The sequence below is a fragment of the Jaculus jaculus genome, chromosome 14, assembly GCF_020740685.1.
Source record: "Jaculus jaculus isolate mJacJac1 chromosome 14, mJacJac1.mat.Y.cur, whole genome shotgun sequence".
In the NCBI taxonomy this organism is placed as follows: domain Eukaryota; kingdom Metazoa; phylum Chordata; class Mammalia; order Rodentia; family Dipodidae; genus Jaculus; species Jaculus jaculus.
The window spans coordinates 8,206,955-8,234,534 of record NC_059115.1 but is presented as its reverse complement, the minus strand read 5'-3'; the positions used below and the strand labels follow the sequence as shown (position 1 = coordinate 8,234,534).

General features: G+C 43.5%; 1 protein-coding gene and 1 non-coding gene across 3 annotated transcripts; both read right to left on the bottom strand.

Moving 5' to 3' along the window:
* Positions 1 to 2,705: 2,705 nt before the first annotated feature.
* Positions 2,706 to 21,904, bottom strand: LOC123454762 (sulfotransferase 2A1-like). 2 transcript variants are annotated; one of them, XM_045134086.1, is made up of 6 exons: positions 21,769 to 21,904; positions 18,724 to 18,932; positions 15,510 to 15,636; positions 7,647 to 7,741; positions 6,632 to 6,803; positions 2,706 to 2,849 (listed from the first exon to the last, which is right to left on the bottom strand). In XM_045134086.1, the coding sequence occupies exons 1-6, from the start codon at positions 21,902 to 21,904 to the stop codon at positions 2,737 to 2,739; spliced, it is 852 nt and encodes a 283-aa protein (XP_044990021.1). In that variant the 3' UTR covers positions 2,706 to 2,736. The 2 variants fall into 2 exon arrangements, with proteins under 2 accessions (XP_044990021.1, XP_044990022.1); XM_045134087.1 differs by lacking the exons at positions 6,632 to 6,803; positions 7,647 to 7,741.
* A 5,024-nt stretch (positions 21,905 to 26,928) lies between these two features.
* On the bottom strand, positions 26,929 to 27,030 carry LOC123454924. The gene has a single exon (XR_006633573.1). It is a non-coding gene; the product is annotated as a U6 spliceosomal RNA (small nuclear RNA).
* Positions 27,031 to 27,580: the final 550 nt, after the last annotated feature.

Here is a 27,580-nt window from a genome sequence, read left to right as displayed (position 1 = left end):
GCCTGTGAAGCCTAAGGACCCCCATTCAAGGCTCGCTTCCCCAGGTCCCACGTTAGCCAGATGCACAAGGGGGCGCACGCGTCTGGAGTTCGTATGCAGAGGCTGGAAGCCCTGGCGCGCCCATTCTCTCTCTCTCCCTCTATCTGTCTTTCTCCCTGTGTCTGTCGCTCTCAAATAAAGAAATAAAAAATGAACAAAAAATATTTTAAAAAAAAAAGAATGTGGAGAAAGAGGAACCCTCATTCACTGTTGGTGGGAATGTAAGATGTACAACCACTATGGAAAGTAATATGGAGGCTCTTAAAAAGGTAAACTGTAGAGTTACCAAGAGACCCAGTAGTTCCCTTACGGGGCATTTACCCTAAAAGCTCCACATCTCAGGTCAGTGATACTTGCTCAACCATGTTTATATCTGCTCAATTCATAATATCTAAGAACTGAACTTGACTCAGAGGATGAATGGATAAGCAATATGTATTACAGCTACACAATGGAAGTCTACTCAGCAGTAAGAAAAAAATGACACAATGAAATTTGTAAAGAAAAAAAAAATGGTGGAATTTGGAACAGGTCATACTCAGTGAACTCACCTAATCACAGAAGACAATTGTTGCATGGCCTCACTCATCTGTGGCTCCTAACCTGGACCAGCCCAAGATGCTGACGTACCTAATAGGCATCCCAGGGCTTAGACAATAGGTGGGGTAGGACTGGAGAGGAGGATAAGGATGGGGGGAGGGGCGACACAAAACTGGACCCAAATGGAACTTGCACCATAAAATCCTGTATCCTGAAGATAGACTAAAAGGTTGAACCCTCATCAGGGCCTTAGAGGAAACACCTGCATCAAAGAGCCCTAGAGAGGGTGAGATGAAGCCTAACCTTAATGTTCTCCTGCTTCTTTTTCTCCTATTTTCTTTCTCTTTTATATTTTCTTTCTTTTTCTTCTTCCTTTTCCCTTGGCACTGACCTTTAACTCCCAGTACCAAGGTGGAATCACAACCCACACTGAACTGTTGATCACAGAGACCCACAAGATTTCCCAAAAGAAGACATATTTCTATCAGAGTACTTGATTACCCACCAAAGGTCAATGGTAAGACCCTACCTCCAAAGACACCATATGCTGTCAGAACGGAACATGGAGAGACCTGGCTGGAATCTGGAGGAGAGCCAGTCCCCGGACAGTTAGTCCATCTAGTGCCAGAAGGTGCTACATGAGTTACTGGGGAAAAGTGGCCAACATCTGTCCAAGAAACTTGAGGTCTAAGCTACTCAGAAGCAAACAACCTGACATGATGCTCACAGAAGTGCATTAGTGGCACAGAGCCATGGTGTGTAACCAACTGCTCTTGGATTAGCTAACAGATCCACTTTGTGGAAAGGAACCCATATCTGGAACTGGGAAACAAGTTAGAATCATATCCAGATAAAAAGTTTATTCTCCAGTATCAAGCTCCCACTAATCTTGGACTACAAACAGGCCTACACATATTAAATTCTCTCTAAATTATCAATGGTTATCCCATTAAACTGTGCTGGCTTCACTCTCCATTGAATAATCTGCTTCTCTTTTTCGGATGGACGTAGGACCTGAGGAGAGAGTCAGTCCATCACACTTCACCAGGGCCCCAGATGAAACCATAGAGTAATTGAGGAACTGAGCAAGAGTTGTGATTTCTTGGTGCAACTGATGTCGCACAAGGGCGAAGAAGATAAACACAGAGGACACTCAACACCTACCAAACCAGAGATCCAGAGACACAGGGACTCCTAAGAGCCCATCACTGAAGATCTAAAACCAACCCAACATGGCTCAGAGAAATTCACAGAAGAGGGGGTGGAAAGATTGTTAAAGCCACTGTTTGGGACATTATGCATGGAGACATTGCTTCTTCCCCAAAACTGGTACCTACCCTACAGTGCATGGCCCACAATCCCCATGGGGATAAGTAGCATCCCCAATGAGGAGGGAAGGCAGCAGGGGTGAGGGAAAGGATGGACCAACATGTGCTGTTTACACACTGAGTATGTCCACAAAAAAAAAAAATAATTATTCAAGAGCCAAGTCTCACCGAAGGCTTCACAGGCCAGTGCCTCACCTGCTAAGCCAAAACTCCAGCCCCGTCTTTATACTTTCTAGACCAGTATTTACTGTTAATCTCATAAGAAATTAAAACTTATTGGAAGAATACTCCTCTGACCTTAATAATAATAATAATAATAGAACATGGTGACACATAAAAATAATGAAAAGGAGGCTTAATTGTTCTAGATTTTATTATTTTTATTTATGAAGCAAGAGAGAAAGAAAGAGCAAATGCATAGGCACACCATGTCATCCTGCCCTTGCAAATGAATTCCAGACACATACACCATTTTCTGGTGCATCTGGATTTCTGTGGGTACTGTGTAATTGAACTAGAGCTGTCAGGCGTTATAAGAAAGTACCTTTAACCGCTGAGCCATCGCCCAGCCCTAAATTTTATTTCTTGTCTAAAATATTTTGACACTACTAGGTACAATGTTCATATACTTGCTGTATCATTTGAAATATAATAAAGATTTTCAAGAGCTGGGATAATATGAACTGAACAGAGGTACTTGAGCAGTTTTTAACAAGCAACTAGATAAAAATGAACGTTTAGCTTTTATTCCATGAACGTAATGTCACACACAAGCATAAAGACAGGGTGACATGTCACTACCAATATAAGACCCAAAGGTCTGTGGATGTTATTCCCACAGGAGCAGCTCTCGAGGAAAGCCTGCCATCTTCTCCTGGAACACTTTATCAAAGGTTTCAGCTTGGGCTGATGTGAAGTGATCCTTCCACTCCCCACAGATGCCTGGAAAACACCAAGTACATGCTTATAGCAAATGTAGTGATAGGTCTTGAGACCCTAGCCCATCTAATCCTTCATGGGTTTCAGTATTTCTGTGCAGCTGTGTAAAATTATAAAGTCAAGTAAATCAAAATGGGACATATCCTACAAACATAAGTGCTTATATTTGTTCTTACTTGTTAAAATATCATAATTCTTTTTTCTTTATTTATTGATTTGTGAGAAGGGAGAGGGAGAGAATTAGTCACACGGGAAGAACAACTGATGTATGTGTCATTTTGTGCATCTGGCTTTACTTGGGTAGTAGGAAGTCAAATCCAGACCTTCAAGTGTTCAGATAAGAACCTTTAATCTCAAAGCCAAGTCTCTACCACATATCCCTAGTTTTTTTGTCATTTCTCAAAGCTTGTGTACCAGTAACTAGAACAGCCAGAACAAGGAACAACAGACTAGGTATTATCTATTATGGATAGGTAAGAAGTGTCCCCATTATTTAAGTCTTAAAAGCATGATGGTCAGCCTTGGGCATATTAGAAAGTAGTTTACGGGGCCCAGTAGAAAGAAGTTAGGTCTGTAGAAGTGTGTCCTTGAAGGGCCTCTCTCTCTCTCTCTCTCTCTCTCTCTCTCTCTCTCTCTCTATATATATATATATATATATATATATATATATATTATATATATATATATATATAATCCATATATATATATTATATATATGTGTGTGTGTGTATGCATATGTATATGTATACGTATATAATTGCCTCAAAGCCATAATAAAATGAACATCTGCCCAAGTTAAAATGAACATTTTCTCCTGTACATTTTTGTTCTCTGGCACTTTGTCACAGGGACGCAGGGCTGACTCCCACATCTACCATGCACCAGGCTTATCTTAAAACCAGGGCTGGAGAGATGGCTTAGCGGTTAAGCGTTTGCCTGTGAAGCCTAAGGACCCCGGTTCGAGGCTCGGTTCCCCAGGTCCCACGTTAGCCAGATGCACAAGGGGGCGCACGTGTCTGGAGTTCATTTGCAGAGGCTGGAAGCCCTGGCGCGCCCATTCTCTCTCTCTCCCTCTATCTGTCTTTCTCTCTGTGTCTGAATCTCTCAAATAAATAAAAATTTTTTGAAAAAAGGTTTTGGGGTTTTTTTTTTTTGTTTTTTTGGTTTTTTTTTGGTTTTTCAAGGTAGGGTCTCACTCTGGTCCAGGCTGACCTGGAATTAACTGTCATCTCAGGGTGGCCTTGAACTCATGGCAATCCTCCTACCTCTGCCTCCCGAGTGCTGGGATTAAAGGTGTGCGCCACCACGTCTGGCTTAAAGGTTTTGTTTTTAAGAATGGATAAATGGATCAACAGTTAAAAGCACTTGCTTGCAAAGCCTACCAGTCCAGGTTCAATTCCCCAGTAGCCACTTAAAGCCAGATGCACAAAGAGACACATGCATCTGGTGCTTTTTCAAAGACAAGATGCCATATTCTCAGTCCTCTCTCTTTGTCATAAATATATAAAAAGGGCTCGAGAGATGGCTTAGCAGTTAAGCGCTTGCCTGTGAAGCATAAGGACTCCGGTTCGAGGCTCGGTTCCCCCAGTCCCACGTTAGCCAGATGCACAAGGGGGCGCACGCGTCTGGAGTTCGTTTGCAGAGGCTGGAAGCCCTGGCACGCCCATTCTCTCTCTCTCCCTCTATCTGTCTTTCTCTCTGTGTCTGTCGCTCTCAAATAAATAAATAATAAAAAAATGAACAAATATATAAAAAGAAAAAAAATTTTAAATAAAAGAAGCTTCTCAGATGGCTTCGCAGTTAAGTGCTTGCCCATGAAGCCTAAGGACCTCAGGGTGGGGGGGCACACATCTGGAGTTCCGTTTGCAGTGGCTGGAAGCCCTGGCGTGCCCATTCTCTCTCTCTCCCTCTTTCTCTCTCTGTCTGTCACTCTCAAATAAATAAATAAAAATAAACAAAAAAGAAGCTTCTTAGATGAAATGTTAGAGTAACACTAATCTATGGAAATAAGCACAAATATTTAGAGAGAAATTTGATGAGCACAGAATATGCATTTAGCCAAACAACAGTGGTAACTTCCCTGACTGGGAAGGAGGTCTCTGGTCTTCACGAAAAGCTGCCTTTGACTAGGTTTTCACTACTTGGCATGGATTACAGTGGGTATCAAATCCAATCAAATAGCTATTGGTTACCTCCATAACCATCTTGCCACTATTCATTTGGAAGTATTCATTTTGTCTTGCTGGCCTGATGTACAGCTCGCAGAATTTGCCTCTGGGTAAGACTGCTGATGACTTTCCCCCACCTGCAGCCCGCAGAGCGCTTTCCAGGACTGTGCGAGCTGGCCGCTGGGAAGGATCCACTTAGTGTTAGACTGCGAATCCTCTCTGTGGTGTGGTGCCCTTCCTGATCTGTTAAACACATTCTGAAACATTGAATGTGTTCCTGCCATGGTTTATCACTCTACCTATGTTTGAATGGTTTTTTTCTTTCTTTCTTTGTTTTTGGGTTTTTTTTTTTTAATTTTTTATTTATTTATTTGAGAGCGACAGACACAGAGAGAAAGACAGATAGAGGGAGAGAGAGAAAATGGGCGCGCCAGGGCTTCCAGCCTCTGGAAACAAACTCCAGACGCGTGCGCCTCCTTGTGCATATGGCTAACGTGGGTCCTGGGGAATTGAGCATTGAACCGGAGTCCTTAGGCTTCACAGGCAAGCGCTTAACAGCTTAAGCCATCTCTCCAGCCCTGTTTCTGTTTTTTGAGGCAGGGTCTCACTCTTGCCCAGGCTGACCTGGAATTCACCATGTAGTCTCAGGGTGGCCTCGAACTCTCGCAATCCTCCTACCTCTGCCTCCCGAGTGCTGGGATTAAAGGTGTGCACCACCACAACTGGCTTTTCTTTTCTTTTCTTTCCTTTTCTTTTGACATGAAGAATCATGTGTCTCACGCTGGCCTCAAACTCTCTATCTAGATGAGGATACCTTTGAACTTCTGGTCTTTCTTCCTCTACTCTTGGGTACTGAAATTGCAGACTTAGGCCACTACACCCAGTTTCTACAGTGATGGAAATTAAACTCAGGCTGTGTGCGTGCTAGGCAAAAATTCTGTCAACTGAGATACATCTCAAGGCCAAAGTAGGCTCTTTAACTAAATTCAAGGGCTGTTTGAATTAGACCTGAGCCCTGGAGTGTCTACATGATTAATAATGATTTGGGGATTCTTTTACTCTCTCTCTCTCTCTCTCTCTCTCTCTCTCGCGCGCGCGCGCTCACGCGCTCTCTCTCTCTCTCTTTCTGTGTGTGTGTGTGTATTTGTGTGTGTGTGTGTTTGTGTGTGTGTGTAAAAGATCATCCAGCTTCTACCTCCCAAGTGTTGGGATTATAGGCATGTATCCACCATCTTTGTCTTATACATGATAAATCTTTTATCACAGGGTGACTTACAATGTCTCATAGCAAACTTTTGATCTCACCATGTTCTACTTTGGTAAGTTTTTTTATTGCTTTATTTCCTGGGTGGCATTTTTTGCTAAGTCATTCATTGGGTAGTGGGAACATGATCATCTTCAACCCCATTCTCCTCTTACAGGCTGAAACAACTTTTCCTAAGTGTCAGAAGCCACATTACTACATGGATATTATATAATGTCATGAGTAACTCTCCAGGCAATATTAGGTGATGATAAAGATGATAAACACACAGCTCAACTTTTACCATCCTTCATTGTGCACAAGAAAGCCCCCAAGTTTTCTGATGTACTTCAAAGCCATAGCATGCATCTTACCTTTCCTCATTAGTGGAAAATTTATATTACCATTAGGTTTTTCAATAATCTTGGTCATCTTGTTTTCTTTCATAACATTGAAGGAGCTGTTATGGAGGACTAAATCCACTTCTTTCGGTTCTAATTGCTTCCCCAGGAACTGACAGATCTTCTCCACAGTGCCTCTTAAGTCCTTAAGGAAGAAAAATGCAAGTGAGGTTCTGAAAATGATTGAGGAAAGAGACAAGGAAAGGGGAAAGAGAGAAGTGAGCAGGAGGGGGAGGAGGAGGAAAGCAGCAGCGCATCACCATGAGGAAGGCCTGAAATGCACGCAAGGAAGAGAGAGAGAGAGAGAGAGCAGAAAGACATCCACAGTGTCAGACGCTATGTGGATTTGTGACATTGTGAAGCATTGGGTTCCCAGGATTAGTAAAGAGACTTTCAGAAACTCGTCTGAACAATGGTCAAGATTCATCAAGGAAGCAGCAGAGATGGCACGTGTCTGTAATCGCAGCATGTGGGAGGGGGGAGGCAAGAGCAGCAGTTCAAGGTCCTCCTCAGCTGCACGAAATATTTGAGAACAAAAGAGATCTAGCAAGGCGAAGTGCAGGGAGAGCCTCACACAGAGCAGTGCAGATGCAGGAGTGGTTGGCTTTTGTCGGCACTTGAGAGGCTGGAGAAGAGTGTTGCTGTGAGTTCGAGTCCAGGCTCTTCTCTCGTGTGTCCTGTCCCCAGGACCTTTGCAGCCACCAGCACAGATGCAAAAGCTTTGATGTTTTCTGTGTCACTGAGCGTAACAGACCTTTAGGATGTTGTAAGGTGGAATATAAAAGGAGAGGAGGAGCACCTGCAGTTTGGGAAGGGTTAACCGGGAGCGGGGCAATGGGGAGAGCTAAGCTCACTCTTAGAGGCTTTTCATAAGGCTGACCTTTGACCAAGAGGAGGAAAGGGGGACACTGAGGCACTGAGGCAGGGAGTGGCAGGGGGAGTACAAACAGTGGTGAGAGGTTTGGGGCAACTGTAAGGATGCTGGTACCTTCTTCAGCTCTTCATAACTCAGCATCAGGAAGTTGTCCTTGTCTCTCATGGACATCCACCCACGGATGTGCTCAAACCATGATCCATATGGCACTTCGTGAGGGAAACAGAGAGAGTGAGGATTATAAACTCCGTGAAAGCAGTCCATTCTGCAATCCTTACTATGATTCCTAACCCTTGCTAAGATTAAGGTCTGATTGACAAAACCTGCATATTGTCACAGCAGGCAGTATGATATTGTGACACATATGTGTAAGTATGTACATACTTGTGTATGAATGTGTACAGTGAAATTCAAGCTCACTAACATATATTTTCAGACTTTTGTTGGACCAGATAACAAAGCAGCACCTTGGAAGTTTCCAGCAGTAGCAATGTTTGTGAGGAAGAGATTACATCTCAATATAAAAATACAAAGAGATATTTCTTAAATATTTTCTATTTATATGGAGAGAGAGAGAGAGAGAAAGAGAGAGAGGGAGAGAGAGAGAACACCAGGGCTTCTTGCCAATGCAAATGAACTCCAGGCCATGTGGCTTTGCAAGTAAGCGCCTTTATTGGCTAAACTATCTCTCCAGGATTTATTTTATTTCATTTTTTGTTTATTTTAATTTATTTATTTGAGAGCAACAGACAGAGAGAGAAAGAGGCAGGGCAGAGGGATGAAAGAGAGAGAGAGAATGGGCACGCCAGAGCTTCCAGCCACTGCAAATGAACTCCAGACGCATGCACCCCCCTGTGCATCTGGCTAACGTGGGTCCTGGGGAATGTGGCCTGGAATGAGGGTCCTTAGGCTTCCCAGGCAAGCGCTTAACTGCTAAGCCATCTCTCCAGCCCCAGGATGTATTTTTAAAATATTCTTAAAATATTTATTTATTTATTTATTTATTTATTTGCAGAGAAAGATAGAATGAGAATTCCAGATGCGTGCACCACTTTGCACATTTGGCTTTACATGGGTACTAGGGAACTGAACACTGGCCAACATACATTGAAAGCAAGGGCCTTTAACCAGTGAGCAAGTGTCAAAATCCTGAATGTAGAAATTTGAGTAATGATAGAGCATTCAAAGCACTGAGGTTATAGCAGATTAGATGGGAGTATTTGGCATCATGATGAAGATAACCCCTTGGAGTCAAACAGAAGAAGCTAGGGCTTGAACACTAAACTGCTTCCCAATGGTCTCTGTGCTTGAGGCCTTGTTCTAGAGGTGACGTAATGAAAGGCGGCAAAACCACTAACACATGAGAATTTATATTTAAAATATATGGAACCAGGTGCTGTGGTAGCACATGCCTTTAATCGAACACTTGGAAGGAAGAGTTAGGAAGATGACTGTCAGTTCCAGGTCAGCTTGATCTAGGATGAAACCCTACCTCATAAAAAAAGAAGAAGAAAAAATGCCTTCAATACTTTAATTTACTTTATTTATTTGAGAGAAACAGAGAGGCAGATACAGACAGAGAGAGACAGAGAAAGAAAGAAAGACAGAGAGAGATAGAGAGAGAAAGAAAGGAAGGAAGAAAGAATGAGGAAAGAAATAAAGAGAGAGAGAATGGGCCCACCAGGGCCTTCAGCCACTGCAAATGAACTCCAGACACATGCGTCACCTTGTGCACCTGGCAAACACCTTAACCACTAAGCCATCTCTTTGGCTCCACTCAGTAGTTTTAAAAAGAGATAGGCCCCGATGTAGGAAGTTATTTCCTCAGAAGGAACTGAGATGACCCAAAAAGGATACTATGAAACCACAAGAACACTTTGTGGGGCTGGGGAGATGGCTCAGCAGTTAAAGTCACTTGCTTACAAAGCCTGAAAACTTGGGTTTGCTTCCCTAGGACCCATATAAAGCCAGATGTATAAACTGGCACATGTGTCTGCAGTTCATTTGCAATTACATGAGGCCCTGAAATGCCCATTCATTCATATTCTCTCTCTCTCTCCATCTATCCCTCTATCTATCTATCTATCTATCTATCTATCTATCTATCTATCTATCTATCAATGTAAAGTCTTTTAGATGTGAAACCCAATGGTCACGTTCTAGGGTCTCTCAGCAGCAGGTATACGGCTCCTAAAGTCATGGGGCTTTCGTAGTTGAAATGTCTGCCATAGCTGACTGTGTTTGTGATTAAGCCACATACTCAACCCCAGCTGGTGGCCCTTGGGGAGGTGAAGCCTTGCTGAGGGGATGTGTCACTTGGGGTGTCACAGGACAAGCCTCCACTGCCAAAACCATCTCACTCTTTCCACTACTGACCAGCTGCTATGGCAAGATGTAATACCTAGACTTTGCTTTGCTATACTTGTCCTGCAGTGGTGAACATTCCTCTAAAGACTGAACAAAAACAAACTCTTTCCTCCCACCAGCCACTTTGGTTGGATGTTTTGTCCCAGCAATGACAAAGTGACTGCTAAACTACAGTTGGCACTGGGAAGTGGTGTCACTGCTGCAGTGAACATGAACGACATGTTAATTTTAGTCCTTTAGAATTGTTCTTTATTTATCTAGAAGGAAGGTGAGAGAGAGGGAGAGAGAGAGAATATGGGTGCACCAGGGCTTCTAGCTGCTGCAGATGAACTCCAGATGCATGCAGCACTTTGTGCACCTGGATTTACATAGGTGTTAAGGAATTGAACCTGGATATTTAGGCTTTGTAGGCAAACACCTTAGCCACTAAGAAATCTCTCCAGCTCCAGTTTTGGTCTTTTTTAAACAATACTGATTTATTTGCAAGCAGAGAGAGACAAAGAGAAGAAAGAGAGAAAGTGGGGGAGGTAATGGGATTGCCGGGAACTCTGGCTGCGGGAAACAAACTCCAGGTGCGTGGACCATTTTGTGCATCTGCCTTTATGTGGGTACTGGGGGAGCAAACTCAGGTTGTTAGGCTTTGCAGACCAGCACCTTGACCACGGTGCAATCTCTCCAGCCTCATCTTGGCCTTTTGAAACTGGTTTGCAGGAGGAATATGAAAGCATTTGGAATAGACACACCTTGCAGGGTTATAAGTGCTGATGAGAGTTCGAAGGAACCCATATTATATTATAGTCAAAATAGTAAGTCTACAAAACAAAGAAAGCTTACTGGAAGAGAGAAGAACCAAGTCATATAAAGACGGGCCCTTAAGAGTTATGGCTCATTATTCAGTGGAAACTCTAGAAGCCAAAAGAGTGGCTCGAGGACCTGGTAAGCCCACTATTTCTCTCCCTCTCTCCTCCCCCTTTCTTCTCTCACTGATTCTTAATTAATTAACTAATTAATTATTACAAAAAATAAAATAACAGAAATTAATACATAACTTACAACAATAACTCTGAATACTCGTGAATTCAATTCCCTAACCAAAACCCCCAGAATGAAACACTGGATCAAAAGACAGCATTCCCTGCCCCACAATGCATGACCCGCAATCCCCAGTGAGGAGGGTGCCTTTGGAGCTGGAGTGGGGAGGACGGGGAGGAGGCTCACAAAGTACAAACATGTACTGTTTACACACTGAGTATGTGCATAACTAATAAAGAAAAAACAGCACTTTTTGCTGTTTACACAAAACCCACCTCACCATCAAAGACTGATGCTACCTTAAGGTCAAAGTATGGGCAAAGGTAGTCAAGCAAATAAAAGAAGGAAGCAAGCAAGCATTAAGGTTCAAATATCTGACAAAATAGACTTCAAAACAAAACCACTGCAAAGAGAAAAAAGGGTCCAGAGAGTTTGCTCAGTGGTTAGAGGCACTTGGTTGCAAAGCCTAACAACCCAGGTTCAATTTTCCAGGACCCACATGAGATGCACAAAAATGACATGTGCATCTGGAATTTGTTTGCAGCCATAGGAGGCCCTGGCATACCTATTCTATTCTTTCTCCCTTAACCGCTTCTGTCTCAACTATATAAATAAATATTTTTAAAAAGGATTAAAGAAGACCACTTCATATTAATTAATGGAACAGTCCATCAAGAGGACCTTAAAATTCTAAACATATATGCCCAGAAAATAAGTGCACCCAATTTCATAAGCTACTTGATGTAAAGTCACATACTAACCCCAACAAAGAAATACAGCATTAGTTCACTACCCCATTCTAATCAATAGCAAGGTCGTCTAGACGAAAAAGTTAACAGAGAAACACTTTAGTTAAATGGCATCATAGATCGCTAGGGCCTAAAACATATTTACAGAACAATCTACCCAAACACAGCAGAATACACATCCCTCTCAGCAGCTTATAGATTTTTCTCTAAAGTAGGTCACCTTTAGAGCACAAATCAAAGCAAATATAGAAAAACTGAAATAAATAACTTTTTATATTCTATAAGACCACAACATATACATCTAAAAATCAACAAGAAAAAAAACATTAAATACAGATTTACAGAAATTAAACACTGTTCAATGATGAGTAAGCCACTAAGGAAATCAAGAAGAAATAAAAGTAAGAATCCTAGAATCAAATGAAAATGAAAACACAACAAACCAAACCCAGGAGATACAATGAAGGCAGTCTTGCAGAAAGGCTCAGTTGTTAAAGGTGCCTGTTTGCCCTAGCATGCCCATCATGCCCCCCCCCATGATATAAATAAAAGTCAGGGGGAGCTCAAGACTGATGCATGTTGAGACATGGCAGAAACAAGAACAAATCGAACCCTGAAGCAGTAGACTAAGATGAAGGCCGAAATGAATGAAGCAGAAATAAAAAAGAATCGGTAAAATTAAGTTAGTTCTTTGAAAATATTGAGAAATCCTTAGAGAGAGAGTGTGTGTGTATGGGTGTGCCAGGACCTCCTGCCGCTGCAAACAGTCTCCCGATGCTGGCACCATTTTGTGTATCTGGCTGTAAACGGGTACTGGGGAATAGGACCCAAGCTATGAGGCTTTACATGCAGGCACCTATAACCACTGAGTCATCTCTCCAGTCTGGAAACCTACTTCTTTTTAGCTAATGTAAACCGTATTTTTTCCCTTCTTTTTTTTATTTTTTTATTTGAGACAGACAGAGAGAAAGAAGGGATAGAGAGAACAGGGATGCCAGGGCCTCTAGCCCACTGCAAACAAACTGCTGATGCATGTACCACCTTGTGCATCTGGCTTACATGGGACCTGGAGAATCAAACCTGCGTCCTCAGGCATCACAGGCAAGCACCTTAACCTGTAAGCCATCTCTCTAGCCCTAAACTACACTTTTTCAAAACGAGTTTGAACAGAAATCATATGTACAGGTGAATAATGCTGCTCCTAATGCATAGGTTACCATAGAAAAATCTCACAGTAACAATGCTAGGGCTGGGTTATCTATCAGGGAGTTGCTGGTCCGGGAAGCCCTGAAGCCAGCAAAACAACACAGGCGATTGCCACCTCTCTTGGTTCCCCACCGGAACCAGATGGTAAGACGCTATTGCTGAAGACTGCGCATGCTTCAGTTGCAGGACAGAGAGGGTAAAGCTGGAATTAATCTGGAAGCTTCCTCCCTGCTGGCTAAGTGTCACAGCGCAAGAAGACGCTATGTGGCTGCTGGAGGAGTCATGAGCAGTCTCACCCAGCGGCGAATGCTGCAAGCTACACCACTGGGCCAGACAGACAGACAGACAGACGGACAGACACATGTGCCCACTGGTAGAATATTAGCAAGACAACTGTTCTTTGGTTGTATGTGAAGGCTATGCCAACAAACAGACCTCAGGAGGCCGAGGGTCCATAGTCTGAAGCAGAACAGGGGTGGAAAGAAAGAGCCAAAGGAGGGAAGGACTGCTTCCCGTGCTGTCTACCAGACACACGGTGGCCTCGGTTCTCATGAGCTCACAGCGCTTGCCACGGCCTACACGACACCTGCGCAATAGGAGGGGAAACGATGACGTCAAAGTTGAAGAGAGGGGGATGGAGAGATGGCTCAGTGATTGTTCATCTGCAAAGCCCAATGATCCCGGTCTGATGCCCCCCCCATACCCACACACAGCCAGATGCACAAAGTGGTGCATGCATGTGGAGTTTGTTTGCAGCGGCTAGAGGCTCTGACATACCTAATGCCTATCCTCTCTCTCTCTCTCTCTCCCTCTCTCTCTCTCTCTTTCTCTCTTTCCACTTTCTCCTACCTCTCTCTCCCTCTCTGCTTACAAACGAACAACCAAATAAATAAAATTTAAAAACATAGAAGAGAATCACACCTTTCAAGGCTCAGGGTCCATTGCAGAAGAGGTGGCAGAAAGAATGTAAGCCAAAGAAAGGACAGGACTCCTTACAACCTGCTCCTCCAGACACAAAATGGCCTGGATATCCATGACCTCACAGTGCCTGACACTACCTACACAAGACCATCATAAGAGGAGGAAAAGATCATAACATCAAAATAAAAGAGAGACTATTTGATTGGGGGGATATAATGGAGAGTGGAGTTTAAAAGGGGAAAGTCGGAGGCTGGGGAAATGGCTTAGCAGTTAAGGCATTTGCCTGAGAAGCCTAAGGACCCCAGTTTAACTCCCCAGGACCCAATAAGCCAGATGCACAAGGGGGCACGTGAGTCTGGAGTTCATTTGCAGTGGCTGGAGGCCCTGGTACACCCATCTTCTCCCTTTCTCTCCCTCTCTCTCTCTCTCTCTCTCTTCCTGACTATTTCTGTATCTCTCTCTCTCAAATAAATAAATAAAAATAAAATATTTTTTAAAAAGGGGGAAAGTAGGGAGAGGGAGGGAATTACCACGGGATATTGTGTACAATCATGGATGTTGTTAATAACAAATAAATCAATTTTTTAAAAAATCACCAAAAATATAGAAAAGAAACGTTGGAAAGAAATAGTTCAAAGAAAGATGGATTTGGGAGGGAGAATATAGGGGTAGTGGGAGGGAATTATGGTTTATTGTCTATACTTATAAAAGTTGTCAATAAAATGTTTGAAAGAGTAGGTCTGGAGAGATGGGTTAGCGGTTAAGCGCTTGCCTGTGAAGCCTAAGGACCCCCGTTCGAGACTCTGTTCCCCAGGTCCCATGTTAGCCAGATGCACAAGGGGGCGCACGCGTCTGGAGTTCGTTTGCAGAGGCTGGAAGCCCTGGCGCGCCCATTCTCTCTCTCTCCCTCTGTCTTTCTCTCTGTGTCTGTCGCTCTCAAAAAAATAAATAATTTAAAAAAAAAGTTTGAAGTAGTAAAAACACTCAGAAAGCCTATGTCTTGGAGCTGGAGAAATAGCTGAGCAGATTAAAGAGGATTTCTTGCAAAGCCTGCTGGATGCGGTTCTTGTTCCCAGTATCCATGTGCAGCCAGATGCACAAAGTGGTTCATGCATCTGCAGTGTGTCTGTAGTGGCGTGAGACTCTGCTGTGCACACACACAAGCACGTGCTCTCTCTCTCTCTCTCTCTTTCTCTCTCTCTTATCCCCCTCCCCCTCTCTCTTTGTAATAAATAAACAAAATGTTTTTCAATCTGAGTGTGGTAGCACACACCTTTAATTCCAGTACTTGGGAGGCAGAGGTAGGAGGATCGCCGTGAGTTCGAGGCCATCCTGAGACACATAGTGAATTCCAGGTCAGCCTGGGCTAGAGTTAGACCCTACCTCGAAAAAACAAAAAATAAATACAATTTTTATAAAAGAAAGGTAGACATTACAAGAGCAGAGGAGAAACATGCGAGAGTGTGCCTTCAGACTGGAAGCTAGATTCAGGAAGTCGGATGTTTTGTCATGAAGCAAGTGGAAACTGGGATCAATTCTATGCCGGGTGGTTAAAAAGAAGAGCCGGCGGGCACGGAGACCTGGTGTGATGGGCGGCGCTTTGTGCCCACAGGTTGGTGGGAGGTTCAGAGAGACAAGGGGCCTGTGGTGAGTATAGCAGGCTCTGACGTCCCCCAGACCCTCCATTTCTCAGCACACTCACCGTTTCCTTGGATGAACCATTCAAAATATTCTTCTAGCGACTTTGGTTTCTTAATGAAATTTGAGTTAGAAGAGAAATAATAACCAGATACAAGAGCATCTCTAGGGTTTCTGATGGCATAAATCACCTGAAATAAACACACAAGAAAATGAAAAATCCACACTGCCATTTTCCAACTTCTTGCTTTTATTTTACCAGGAAGCTTTATAAATCCCTTTCAAATATCAAAGATTTGTGTGTGTGTGTGTGTTGGGGTTTCATGTAACCTCAAACTCCTTATATAGTGGAGGTTGATCTTGAACTCGTGACTCTCCTACTTTCAGCTCCCAGCCTGAGAAAACTGCTGAGTCCAAGTCTAGCTGCTGTTGCAGAATGAAATCATGTCAAAAACAAACAGCCAATATCATAATTCCAGCTTGAAAGGTGACCACACAGATCTTTATGAAGATATGTGCATATTGATTAGCTTAGCATTTCAGATTTGATACATACAAACTTAAGCAAGATCATTTGGTAGTGAAGTATCAGAATTTTACCCGGTATTTGGCACCATCTCTCTTTATCTTACTGTAGGCTTCATGTCTCTCTAGACATCAATTTCTCCAGCCCAGGATTTGCCAACCCCCAAAAGACGCCTTCCTGTCTGAGTGGATACTGAGACATCCTTGTGCTGCACTATTGAGACACTTCCCAGGGTGGAGGTTATAACAGTCTATTCAAAGCTTCTCTGTGTACTTAATCACAAATCATTATAAAATTTCACAGCCTACTAAATTCTTCCAGGAAAGCATATTTCTGTTGGTTTGGTTTGGTTCAGTTATAGTTTAGAATTTTTATTTTCATTAATGAATCTTATGTTTTAAATTGGGTCTCAAGTAGCTCAGGATGACCTCAATCTCCTCCTCCTCCTGTCTCTGGAGTTTGTTTGCAGTGGCTGGAGGCCCTGGCGTGCCCATTCTCTCTATATATCTGCCTCTTTCTCTCTCTGTCTGTCGCTCTCAAATAAATAAATAAATAATAAAAATATTTTTTAAAAAATCAAGCCAGATTTTTTTTTTTTTTTTTTTGGTCTCTGGCCCGTAACTCTCAGTACCAGAAATTGGTTGCTACCTACAATGAACTGTTGATCAGACACCCATGAGGTCCCCATAATCAAGATAGTCTCTGTCAAAGCACTTGATTACCTGCCTAAGGCAAAAAAAAAAAAAAAAACCTCTCACGTCTTTGGATAAGAGGGGTTACATACATCAAATTCTTCCAAAATCAATAATGCTTATCCCAATTAAACTATGCTGACTTCACTCTCCACTGGAAAATCTGTTCTTTTTCACAAGGTAGTTACTCCTCACACTTCAGTCAAGCCACAGCTAAAACCATAGATGAATTGGAGAAATGAACAAGAGTGCTTCTTCCATGGTGAACGTGATAATCAGTGCCAGGGTGTAGGAGACAGACCCTGAGGATATTCAACACTTACAAAAGCAGAGGCTCCTAAGAGCTCATCTTTGTTTGAAGTAGACTTAAAATTCACCCACCATGGCTCAGCGAAGTTTGCAGAAGAGGGGCAGAAAGATGGTAAGAGCCACAGGTTGAGACATCATGCCCAGAGGCACTGCCCCCCCCCCAAAAAAAAACTGACTGCTGCTCCCACAATGCATAATCCACAATCCCATGGGGAATACCTGCAAAGTCACTGAGGCGGGTCCCCAGTGGGATGGGCACAGGGATGAGGGAAAACAGGGTACTGACACATGATATATCCAAACAAAATATGTTGTTAATAATAATAAAGTTAAATTAAAAAAAAAAAAAAAAAACCTTTCTGGGAAGTCCCTCAGAGAAGATGCAGAGCTGTCCTTCCATGGGAATTCTCAATCCAGTCAGTGTGGCAGGGAAAATGAACCATTACAGCCGCTTGCTTATTCAGTGTGTGTGTGTTTACTGCTTATTTCACGATCCTTTCACAATTCTTTGGACTTCTATTAACAAAGTCCAGACAAGGCAGCAGAAGAGTTTAAATTTACTCAAGCAATTTTTTTTTTGGTAAAACAAGCAGTGAAGAAAATTTCTAAGGTCTTAATTATTCATGCTATTCTTATCCCTAGTCCAAGAATTTATTCTTTGTCCATTTAATGTAACTACTATTAAATTATCTTTTCACAGAAAAAAAAAAATCAAGCCGGGCATGGTGGCACACACCTTTAATCCCAGCATTTGGGAGGCACAGTTAGGTGGATTGCCATGAGTTCAAGGCCACCCTGAGACTACATAATGAGTTCCAGGTCAGCCTGGGCTAGAGTGAGACCCACCTCAAAAAAGCAAAAAAAAAAAAAAAAACATTATTACATATGATTAACATATATGCTAATAAAAATATTTTGAAAATAAATTTTAAAATTTTTGCCAAAATGAGTTTTAATTTGATTCAGGCATGGTGGCTCACACCTATAACTCTAGCATTCAGGAGATTGAGGCTGGAGGATCATTGTGAGTGTGATACTGCCCTAGGCTACACAGTGAGTTCCAGATCAGACAGGCTAGGGTGAGCCCATGATTCAAAAACTAAAAGTCAGAGCTGAGGAGACGCCTCTGTGATTAAAGACACTTGCTTGCAAATCCTACAGGTCCAGGTTCAGATCCACAACAACCAATGTAAAGTTGGACAGGCATTTATTTGTAGTGTTAAGAGATACTGCACACACACACAAATAATTTTTTAAATGCGATTTTCAACAGTTCTATCATCCATTCACAATATCACCTAAATATGGCTAGAACGGGGCTGGAGAGATGGCTTAACGGTTAAGCGCTGGCCTGCGAAGCCTGAGGACCCCGATTGGAGGCTCGATTCCCCAGGACCCACGTTAGCCAGATGCACAAGGGGTCACATGCATCTGGAGTTTGTTTGCAGTGACTGGAGGCCCTGGCATGCCCATTCTCTCTCCCTCTCTCTATCTGCCTCTTTCTCTCTCTGTTTGTTGCTCTTAAATAAATAAATAAAAATATGGCTCCAATAACCTCTAGAATGGTCCACATACTTGATCTCTATTGTGATCTGAGGATAGCAACATCAATATAATCTATTCCTGACACTCTCAAGTCTACCCCCAATCTGCAGAATGAGGGAACATTTCAGCAAAATCTCCAGGAGACAGTGAGGCACTAAGAGTTTATAAAGCACTTAACCAACAAATTTGGAAAATGAGACGCTGACCTTGGCCTTGGTACTGGAGAAGGACTTGGGGAAGAGCTGGATGGGGAGGTGAGAGGTGAAGAGCCGTGGGTCCTTCATGGTGTTTACTAATGAGTACCCTGGGCAGGTTTCAACCCAGGGTGATCGCTCGCCGAAGGGCACAGTATGGTTCCATGTAGGATCTCCCTTGTTCTGAATCAAGCAGAGAATCTCAATCAACCAGTGTGTTCCTGGATAAGGAAGGGAAAGTGATGGTCACTGTTTCAATCAGATTTGTGGAAAACTGATGGAGGGATGTAAATGCTATTTAAAAAGTAATAAACCTTACCATTGTAACTATTTCCCAGAAAAACAAAAAAGTTTCTCTTTTTTTTGAAGACAGGAGCTTATGTATACCCGGCTGGCCTCAAACTCAAATGTAACTGACTCTGGGGCTAGGGTTACATGCCCTGTTTATCTGGTACTAAGGATACGACCCAGGCCTTTTTGCATATTGAGCAAGCACTCTACCAGGTGAGCTATATCTCAGCCCCTAAAAATATTATGTTTTGCATGAATGCCTGTGGAAGGCACGTTTGAAATCCCCTGTCTGCTTTGATAATCAGTTATTTGCTACAGGGAAGATGCAGGTAGTTGCTGACCTTGCCAGTCATCTACATGCGGCAAAAGGCGAGTCCATTGTGATGCATAGTGTTTAGTGCCTTCCCAGTGTTGCTTGGCCGATCTGCAGAAGATTTTCAGCTGGGAAAGCTGAACATCTTTAGGCATTGAACAGCAATCCTACTTCCCCATCCAGCCATGTGCAGCCCCGACTGACTTTACTCTCTGTTCTTCTGAATATCACTGTTCTAGCCAGGTGTGGTGGTGCACACCTTTAAGCCCAGCACTTGGGAGGCAGAGGGAGGAGGAGCACCATGAGTTCAAGACCACACTGAGACTACATAGTGAATTCCAGGTCAGCCTGGACCAGAAGGAGACCCTACCTCAAAATAAAAAATAAATGAATAAAAGAAACAAAAATAAAAATAAGAAAGACTGTCACTGCTCTAGTTATTTCACATAAGGGAGATCATTTAGTGTTCTCCTTTGGTGATACTCACGAAGCACAATACTCCCAAAATTCTTTCATATTTTAGTATGATAGTAATTGTCTTCCTTTTTAAAGTTACGTAACTGAGGATGACTTTGACTTCCTACTCCCTTTACTACGATCTACCAAAGTCTGGAATTACAGGCATTTACCCGTCTACCTGACCCTGCAATCTTTTAAACATATTCCTGCTGCTGTTCTCTTTGTAGTACCATTCCACTCCCCGCGTCAATGCCCTCCACCCTTGAAAGCTTCGCAATGGGGCTGGAGAGGTGGCTTAGCAGTTAAGCGCTTGCCAGTGAAGCCTAAGGACCGCGGTTCGAGGCTCGGTTCCCCAGGTCCCACGTTAGCCAGATGCACAAGGGGGCGCACGCGTCTGGAGTCCGTTTGCAGAGGCTGGAAGCCCTGGCGCGCCCATTCTCTCTCTCTCCCTCTATCTGTCCTTCTCTCTGTGTCTGTCACTCTCAAATAAATAAATAAATAAAATAATAAATAAATAAATTTTTAAAAATTAAAAAAAAGAAAACTTCGCAATGTCCCTGTACCCAGTCTCATTTCCATAGATATAGGACCCATGTCCTTAAAGTTCCTTGAGCTTTCCAGTCTCTGTTCCATGTCCTGACCACTGTCCTGAGGATTCTCCAGCCCCAACCCTGAAAATAACCCTTGTCACCAAATAATGCCTCATTCCTCCTTTCCCACCATTTAAGTGGAGTGGTGATTTCTTCCACAGGATCTTCAAAGGTCCCCCATTTGCTCGTACAGCCTGGGCATGCCTTGGGATTCTTTCCTATGATCCTGTCATTCTTTGGGGGGATCCATATGCGCTCTCTGTCACAGTTTGTCAGGCTAGATCTTTTCCTCTTGACAGATATTAGACAATGTCCCATGTCCCCAAATCCGGAGCACGGTCTGATGGATAGAGAGCACTGTGTGAGCCTGTGAGAGAACGAGGAATGCCACCGTGGCTTTCCCGTGGACAGTTTTCAGTCGTGATAACTTACCCTTTGGGGGGCTCAGACGTTCTGCTCAGTGAAGAGCACTTGTTTAGCAAGCACAAGGGCCTAGTTTCAATCACAGGCCTGGGGAGGTGGGTGAGCTGTGAGTCAGCAAGAAAAGTGCTTGCTCTGTGCGCTTACTGGCCTGTGTGTGGACCCCAGAATTCTGGAATAAATACAGCTCGGGCACGTCTTCTCCGCACAAGCGCACAGAGATGGGAGGCAGACAGGACACAGCAGGTCACAGGTCAGCCTCGGCGGGACATCTCACGAATAAAGAGGGAAGCCAGGAGGCGACAAAGGGGAAGGTGGTGATAGGGGTTAGGATTATGGGATTTTTTTATATTTATGAATGTTGTTAATAAAAAAAAATGAGTGCGGTGGTGCATTCCTTTAATCTCAGCACTCTGGAGGCAGAGTTAGGCAGATCGCTGTGAGTTCAAGGGCAGCTTGGGACTACAGAGTGAGTTCCAGGTCAGCCTGGGTCATAGTGAGACCCTACTTAAAAAAAAAAAAAAAAAAAATATATATATATATATATATATATGTATGTATGTATGTATATATATATATATGTATATATATATATATAAATATATATATATATATGTATGTATGTATGTATGTATAAAGAGAGAAGCTGGTCATGTGGTGCATGCCTTTAATTCCAGCACTCGAGACGCAGAGGTAGGAGGATCGCTGTGAGTTCAAGGCCACCCTGAGACTACAGAGTGAATTTCAGATCGGCCCAGGCTAGAGTGAGACCCTACCTCATAAAACCATAAAAAAAGAAAGAAAGAAACAAGGAAGTAAGGCAAATAACAACACTTAAGATTGTCCTCTGACCTCCACAAGTGCATGCCCACCTTCTCACGTGAACATTTTCACACCACACACACACACACACACACACACACATACACACACACACACAGACACACACACACACACACACACACACACACAGCAACCCCTTACCTGATTTAGGGAAAGTCACTATTATTGTATCTTCATCCCTCATTACAAACTCATCACGTACTTTTCTTAACACTTCAGATGAATAAAACCGAGGAGGAAAAGGGATCCCTTCGAACCACAGATAATCTCCCGGCATAATGAGCTCTTTTGTATGCCCTTAGGGCACCAGCAAACAGCACCCAGAGGAGACAGTGGCAGATGCTGGAAGATTAGTGCTCTAATAAGGGCAACCCACTCAATAACATTTCCTCATTGGTTGTGAAACTAACTGGCTGATAAAGAGAAGTAGATACTGTGCCTAAGGGTCAAAAGTCTTTGTACTGAACCAGAATTTTACAGGTATAAGGGCACAGAAATATGGAAATATTTTCAGGTGTCTTATGTGGTTTTCTTTTCTTTCTTTCTTTTTGTTTCTTTTTGGACAGGGTCTCACTCAGATCGATGCCTTCAAACTTGCTATGTAGTGCAGGATGACCTTGAACTCCTGATCGGCCTGCTGCTGCTGCCTCCCAACTGCATCATCACCACTTGTGTCATGCAGCGCTGGGAAATGAACCAGTGCTTTGTACATGTGAACGAACTGAGCTACATCCTTCACTTATTTCTCCCTTCTTTTATCCCTTACTTACTTTATTTTGATCTTTCATCTGAAGCGATGCCTTGCTATGTAGTCCGGGCTGACCTCCGGCTCACAGCAAGCCTCCTGTTTCAGCCTCCCAAGTACTGGAATTGCATACGTGAGCGCTACACCCAGGCCCCGTGCGAAGGTTTTCACGGTGGTGGTCTTGTGACATGGTTCCACTCCAGCCAAGGCTGGTCTAAAACAAAGAAAAAGTGGGGACAGACATAAGGAGGGATTCTGAATAGGATTCCAGTAGCTCAGGGAGTAAGTCACTAAGGGAGATCAACTCAGGCTCAACAAGACAGACACCACACAGTGTCGGCCATACGTGCATCCTACCTGGGGTAATTAGATTTGTTTGTAGGCTGTAGAACAAGCAGGTGTCAGAGGCCGGGAAGCTAGAATGAGGCCTGGAGCCAGTAGAAACAGGGAGGGACTACAGGACAAGCTCGTAGGTGGGTAAGGGCAGGGGCAGAATTCAGAAGGTGGGAAGTTCTCAGTGGGCGTCAGGGAAAAATGGCTTCTTTTTCTTTACTTTATTTCTTTTACTGACAGCTTCCATAATACAGATTCCATTATACACAATAAACCATGGTAAGTCCCTCCCCCCACCACACACACACACACACACACACACACACACACACACACACACTTTCCCTTCACAACTCCAGTCTCCATCATATCCCCTCCCCACTCAATCAGTCTCTTTTATTTTGATGTCATCATCTTTTCCTCCTATTATGATGGTCGTGTCAGGCACTGTGAGGTCATGGATATCTAGGCCATTTCCTGTCTGGAGGAGCACGTTGTAAGGAGTCCTACCCTTCCCTTGGCTCTTACATTCTTTCTGCCAACTCTTCTACAATGGACCCTGAGCCTTGAAAGGTGTGATCGAGATATTGCAGCCATTTGGTCTGCCTTTTAGGATGTAGAATTTTATGGTACCATTGCCATTTGGGTCTAGATTTCTGTCTCCCACCCCCTTCTTTGCCCTCCCCTCCCTCCTCACCCACGCTATTGTCTAGTCCTCGAGATGCTTGCTGGGTATGTCAGCATCTTGGGTAGATTCAGGTTAGGTGCCATAGATGAGTGAGAGTATGTGGTGATTTTCTTTCTGTGATTGGGTAAGTTCACTGAGAATGATCTGTTCCAGGTTCACCCATTTTTCCTCAAATTTCATTGTGTCATTTTTTTCTTACTGCTGTATAGAATTCCATTGTGTAGATATACCACATCTTAGTTATCCATTCTTCTAGTGATGGACATCTGGGTTGATTCCAGCTCTTAGCTATTACAAATTGAGCCACTATAAACATGGTTAAACAAATCTCTCTGGACTGTGGCTTAAAGGTTTTAGGGTAGATGCCCAGTAGGGAATAACTAGGCCTGTTGGTAACTATAGTCAGCTTTTCCAGGAGTCTCCATATTGCTTTCCAAAGTGGTTGTACCATCCTGCATTCCCACCAACAGTGGTTGAGTGTTCATGCTTCTCCACATCCTCGCCAGCATTTATTTTCATTTGATTTTTTGATGTTTGCTATCCTTACTGGGGTAAGGTGGAATCTTTGCATTTCCCTAATGATTAGGGATGATGAACATTTCCTTAAGTGTGTGTGTCTGTCATTTGTATTTCTGCCTCTGTGAACTGCCTGTCCAGCTCTTTGCCCCATTTTGTGAGTGGGTTGTTTGACTTTTTATTGTTTAGTTTTTTGAGTTCTTTGTAGATTCCAGATTCTAGAGATTATGCTTCTGTCTGTTGGGTAATTAGCAAATATTTTCTCCCATTCTGTGGGTAATCTATTGGCTTTGCTTATTGTATGCTTGAGAATCTTCTCTTTTCAGATGGCAGTGACCTTGTGATCACCCAGAAGGCATCATGGTGGTGGAAAGAAGTGACAGAGGAGTGCTCAGCACTGCAATATCTCTATCACACCTCCCAAGGCCAGGGTCTATTGCAGAAGAGGTGGCGGAAAGAATGTAAGAGCCAAAGGAAGGGTAGGACTCCTTACAACGTGCTCCCCACAGACACAAAATGCCCTGGATATCCATGACCTCACAGTGCCTGACACTACCTACACAAGACCCTCATAAGAGGAGGAGAAGATCATGACATCAAAATGAAAGAGAGATTGATTGAAATGGGGAGGGGGTATGATGGAAAGTGGAGTTTCATAGGGGGAAGTGGGGGGAGGGAGCATATAACCATGGGGTATTTTTTATCATCATGGAAATTGTTAATAAAAATTTGAAAAAAAAAAAAAAAGCAATAGCAGCCGTAAGTTCCATGGTCGTCTCGCATTGCTACTCCCGTTGCTGAGACACGCACGGTGCCACGGCTGTTTGATCTGCCACTTGTGCTGGTTTCCTACACCTTGAACCGAAGCCAAGGCCTTGGGTGCTCCTGGCATGGATACAAGCCTTCCATGTTTCAGACCACAGAAAGAAGCCTCCCATGCTCTGAGATAAACTTCACTACACTGTCCTATGACTCAGGGAACTGATATTGCTTCAGATGGCCCAGGAAACATTTTCCTCTTGCTATCCTTCCGAAGGACAAACTGCCATCCCTGGCCCTCTTAGGTAAGCCTCCCAGTAAAAGCTCTGTTGGCTCACTCTGTTCTTGTAGTTTCCTTCTTTCGAATCCTCTCTAAGACATGGCACATGGGAACTTATTGGCAGCCATGCTTATGTAAACTGTAGCTTCCAGTTTTTTGAGGTTCTTTTGTTTGCTTTTGGTGGTTTTTGTTTTTGGTTTTAGTTTTGGCTTTTTTTTTTTTTTTTTAGGCAAGCCCAGCAGACTGCCTTTTTCATGCAAGAGAGAGAGAATTGGTGCACCAGGGCCTCCACCGCAGTCACAGTCCAGATGCACGTGCCCCCTGGTACACTTGCAGTTCTGTGCACCTGGCTTCTGTAGGACCTGGAGAGTCAAACGTGAGTCCTTAGGTTTTGCAGGAAAATGCCTTGACCACTAAGCCATCTCTCCAGCCCCAGCACTGAGTCTTGTTTAGACAAAATGTTTGCTGTTGTGGACAGGATTGTAAGTAACATACAGGTGAGAGAGGAAGTGACAGGGAAGTCCCAGGATATCCTTTTCAATTGTGTATGGTCTGAGGTTGTTTGCATGAAGTTTGCTGTCATCATGGAACTCTAAGATATTCTTCAAATCTAGAAGGGCAAGCGAATCCCGTACAATTGTGGAATAAAAATAGACAGTGAGAAAGCCTGAATTTATTTACTTAATCCTTAATATTTTTGTAGTGCTGAGGATCAAATCCTGAGAATCAGGCATTCTAGGCAAGTGGAGCCTTGCCCCAGGCCCTCACTGGTAGGTTCTAGGCCACAAACTCTACCACTGACTTCCACACTCAGCACGCTCTCGCCCGCTCTCCCCCCTCCCTCTCTCTCTCCCTCTCTCTCCCTATCTCTCTCTCTCTCTCAAGCTTTTCTTGGCTGGTGTGTATGTCTGGCGTGGTGTATGCTCCTGTGTGCTCCCCTGCAGTTGTCTTACACTGGAGATCACTGTCGAGTCTCTGCTCCCCTTGGCAGTTTAAGTCTCTTCTGGCCTCTGTCCCCCTTCACGGGACCGGGTTTGCAGGTGCGCGTAGTCCTGCTTATCTGCTTAGGTGAGTTCTGGAGATTTGAACTCAGGTGCTTTCAAGACCCCTCAGGCCCTCGCTCCTGCGCAGAAAGTACACTTAACCACTGAGCCATCTCTCTAACGTCTCCCAGCTCTCCTCTTCTGAGAACAGCAGTATCCACCCCTACAGGGCACTTCTGCCCAGATGCTCCCTTCTTTGACATTTGTATTACTACATAGAAAAGTAGTGGGTTTCCATAGGACTTATTAATGCCATCTTTACCTGTGATTGGCTGTCTCCCACTCCCTCCTCTCGTCCATCCCCTCCTCTGACCCCACTTAGGCCATTTTACCACTAGTACCTACACGACCACCCTCCCCTTAAACCCTCTTCTCTACTCCTTCACTCACTGGCCCCTTCTAGCTTATCGGCCTCTACTACTGGCTTTTACTTCATCCCACATACAAATATACATATTTAAAGCTAGGATCCACATATGAGAGAGAACATGCAGTATTTGGCTTTCTGGACCTGAGTTACCTCACGTTGCGTGATCTTTTCCAGACCCATCCATTGCCCTGCCAATTTAATAATTTCATTTCCTTTACAGCTAAATATAACTCCATTGTGTAAATGTAACACGTCTTCATTATCAATTTATCAGCTGAAGGGCATCTGTACAGGTTCCATTTCCTAGCCATTGTGAATCGTGCAACAAAAACATCGATGAACAAGTATTTCTGTAGCAATGTGGAAAGTCTTTGGAGTGTACGCCAAGGAGTGGTATACCTGGGTAATATGCTAAATCTATTTTTAGCTGTTTCAGACCTCTTCACACTGAGTTGCACAATGTCAGTATCAGTTAGCACTTTTACTTTTTTTAAAATTTTTACTTTATTATCCAGCACATACGTATATACAATATCAAATGACAGAAAACTAACTAACTTCTTAACTACCTTCGAAATTCAATTCATGAGATTGCATGTCGTCCTTGCTCAGGGGCCACGCTAATCTTCTCTGTGTCGCTCCACCTTAGCAGATGTGCTGCTAAAGCAACTCCCACTTTTCCTCTTTGAGACAGGGTTTCACTATCTAGCTCACCTTGGCCTCAAAACTAGCAAGGACTTGCATCAGTCCCTGATGACAGCTTTTCCATTACAGAGTAAGAACTTGCTGGTCACTAGGAACCTATGTTACCACACACGGAGATGGACCACAGTGTCACCTTTATGCAACCACATTGCGTCTGCTATCATAGGAATGTGGGGTGCATTTGAATGGGACGGAGCCCCTTCTTGGCTCTTGGCTGGGCTCAAGAGTTAACTTGGGAGTTAAGGTGCCTGATGTTCACAGTCACACAGAACTTCTACTGAGTCAGTGGCCTCTGGCCTTTTGTGGGATGAATTTTAAGAAAGAAATCCACATAGGGTGAGATTTACAAAGATTTTATTAAAGGGCTTCAGGGAAGAAGAGAAGGAAAAACTCTTGAATGACAGCAGGGCCCCCCACAAATGGGAAGGAGGACCCCATTAAGGAATGTAAAGGAGAAGCTGGGTAGGGGCCCCGAACAGGGGGAAATCTGCCTGGTGAGCCTGATCAGGGTCTT

Bases quoted from the DNA above. Each gene is read 5' to 3' on its own strand.
- LOC123454762 (XM_045134086.1), bottom strand. From the start codon at position 21,904: ATGCCGGGAGATTATCTGTGGTTCGAAGGGATCCCTTTTCCTCCTCGG. The intron at 18,933-21,768 runs GTAAGGGGTTGC...TTCCTTATCCAG, and splicing joins AGTGACTTTCCCTAAATCAG to GAACACACTGGTTGATTGAG. The intron at 6,804-7,646 runs GTACCAGCATCC...TTCTTCCTTAAG, and splicing joins GTTATGAAGAGCTGAAGAAG to GACTTAAGAGGCACTGTGGA.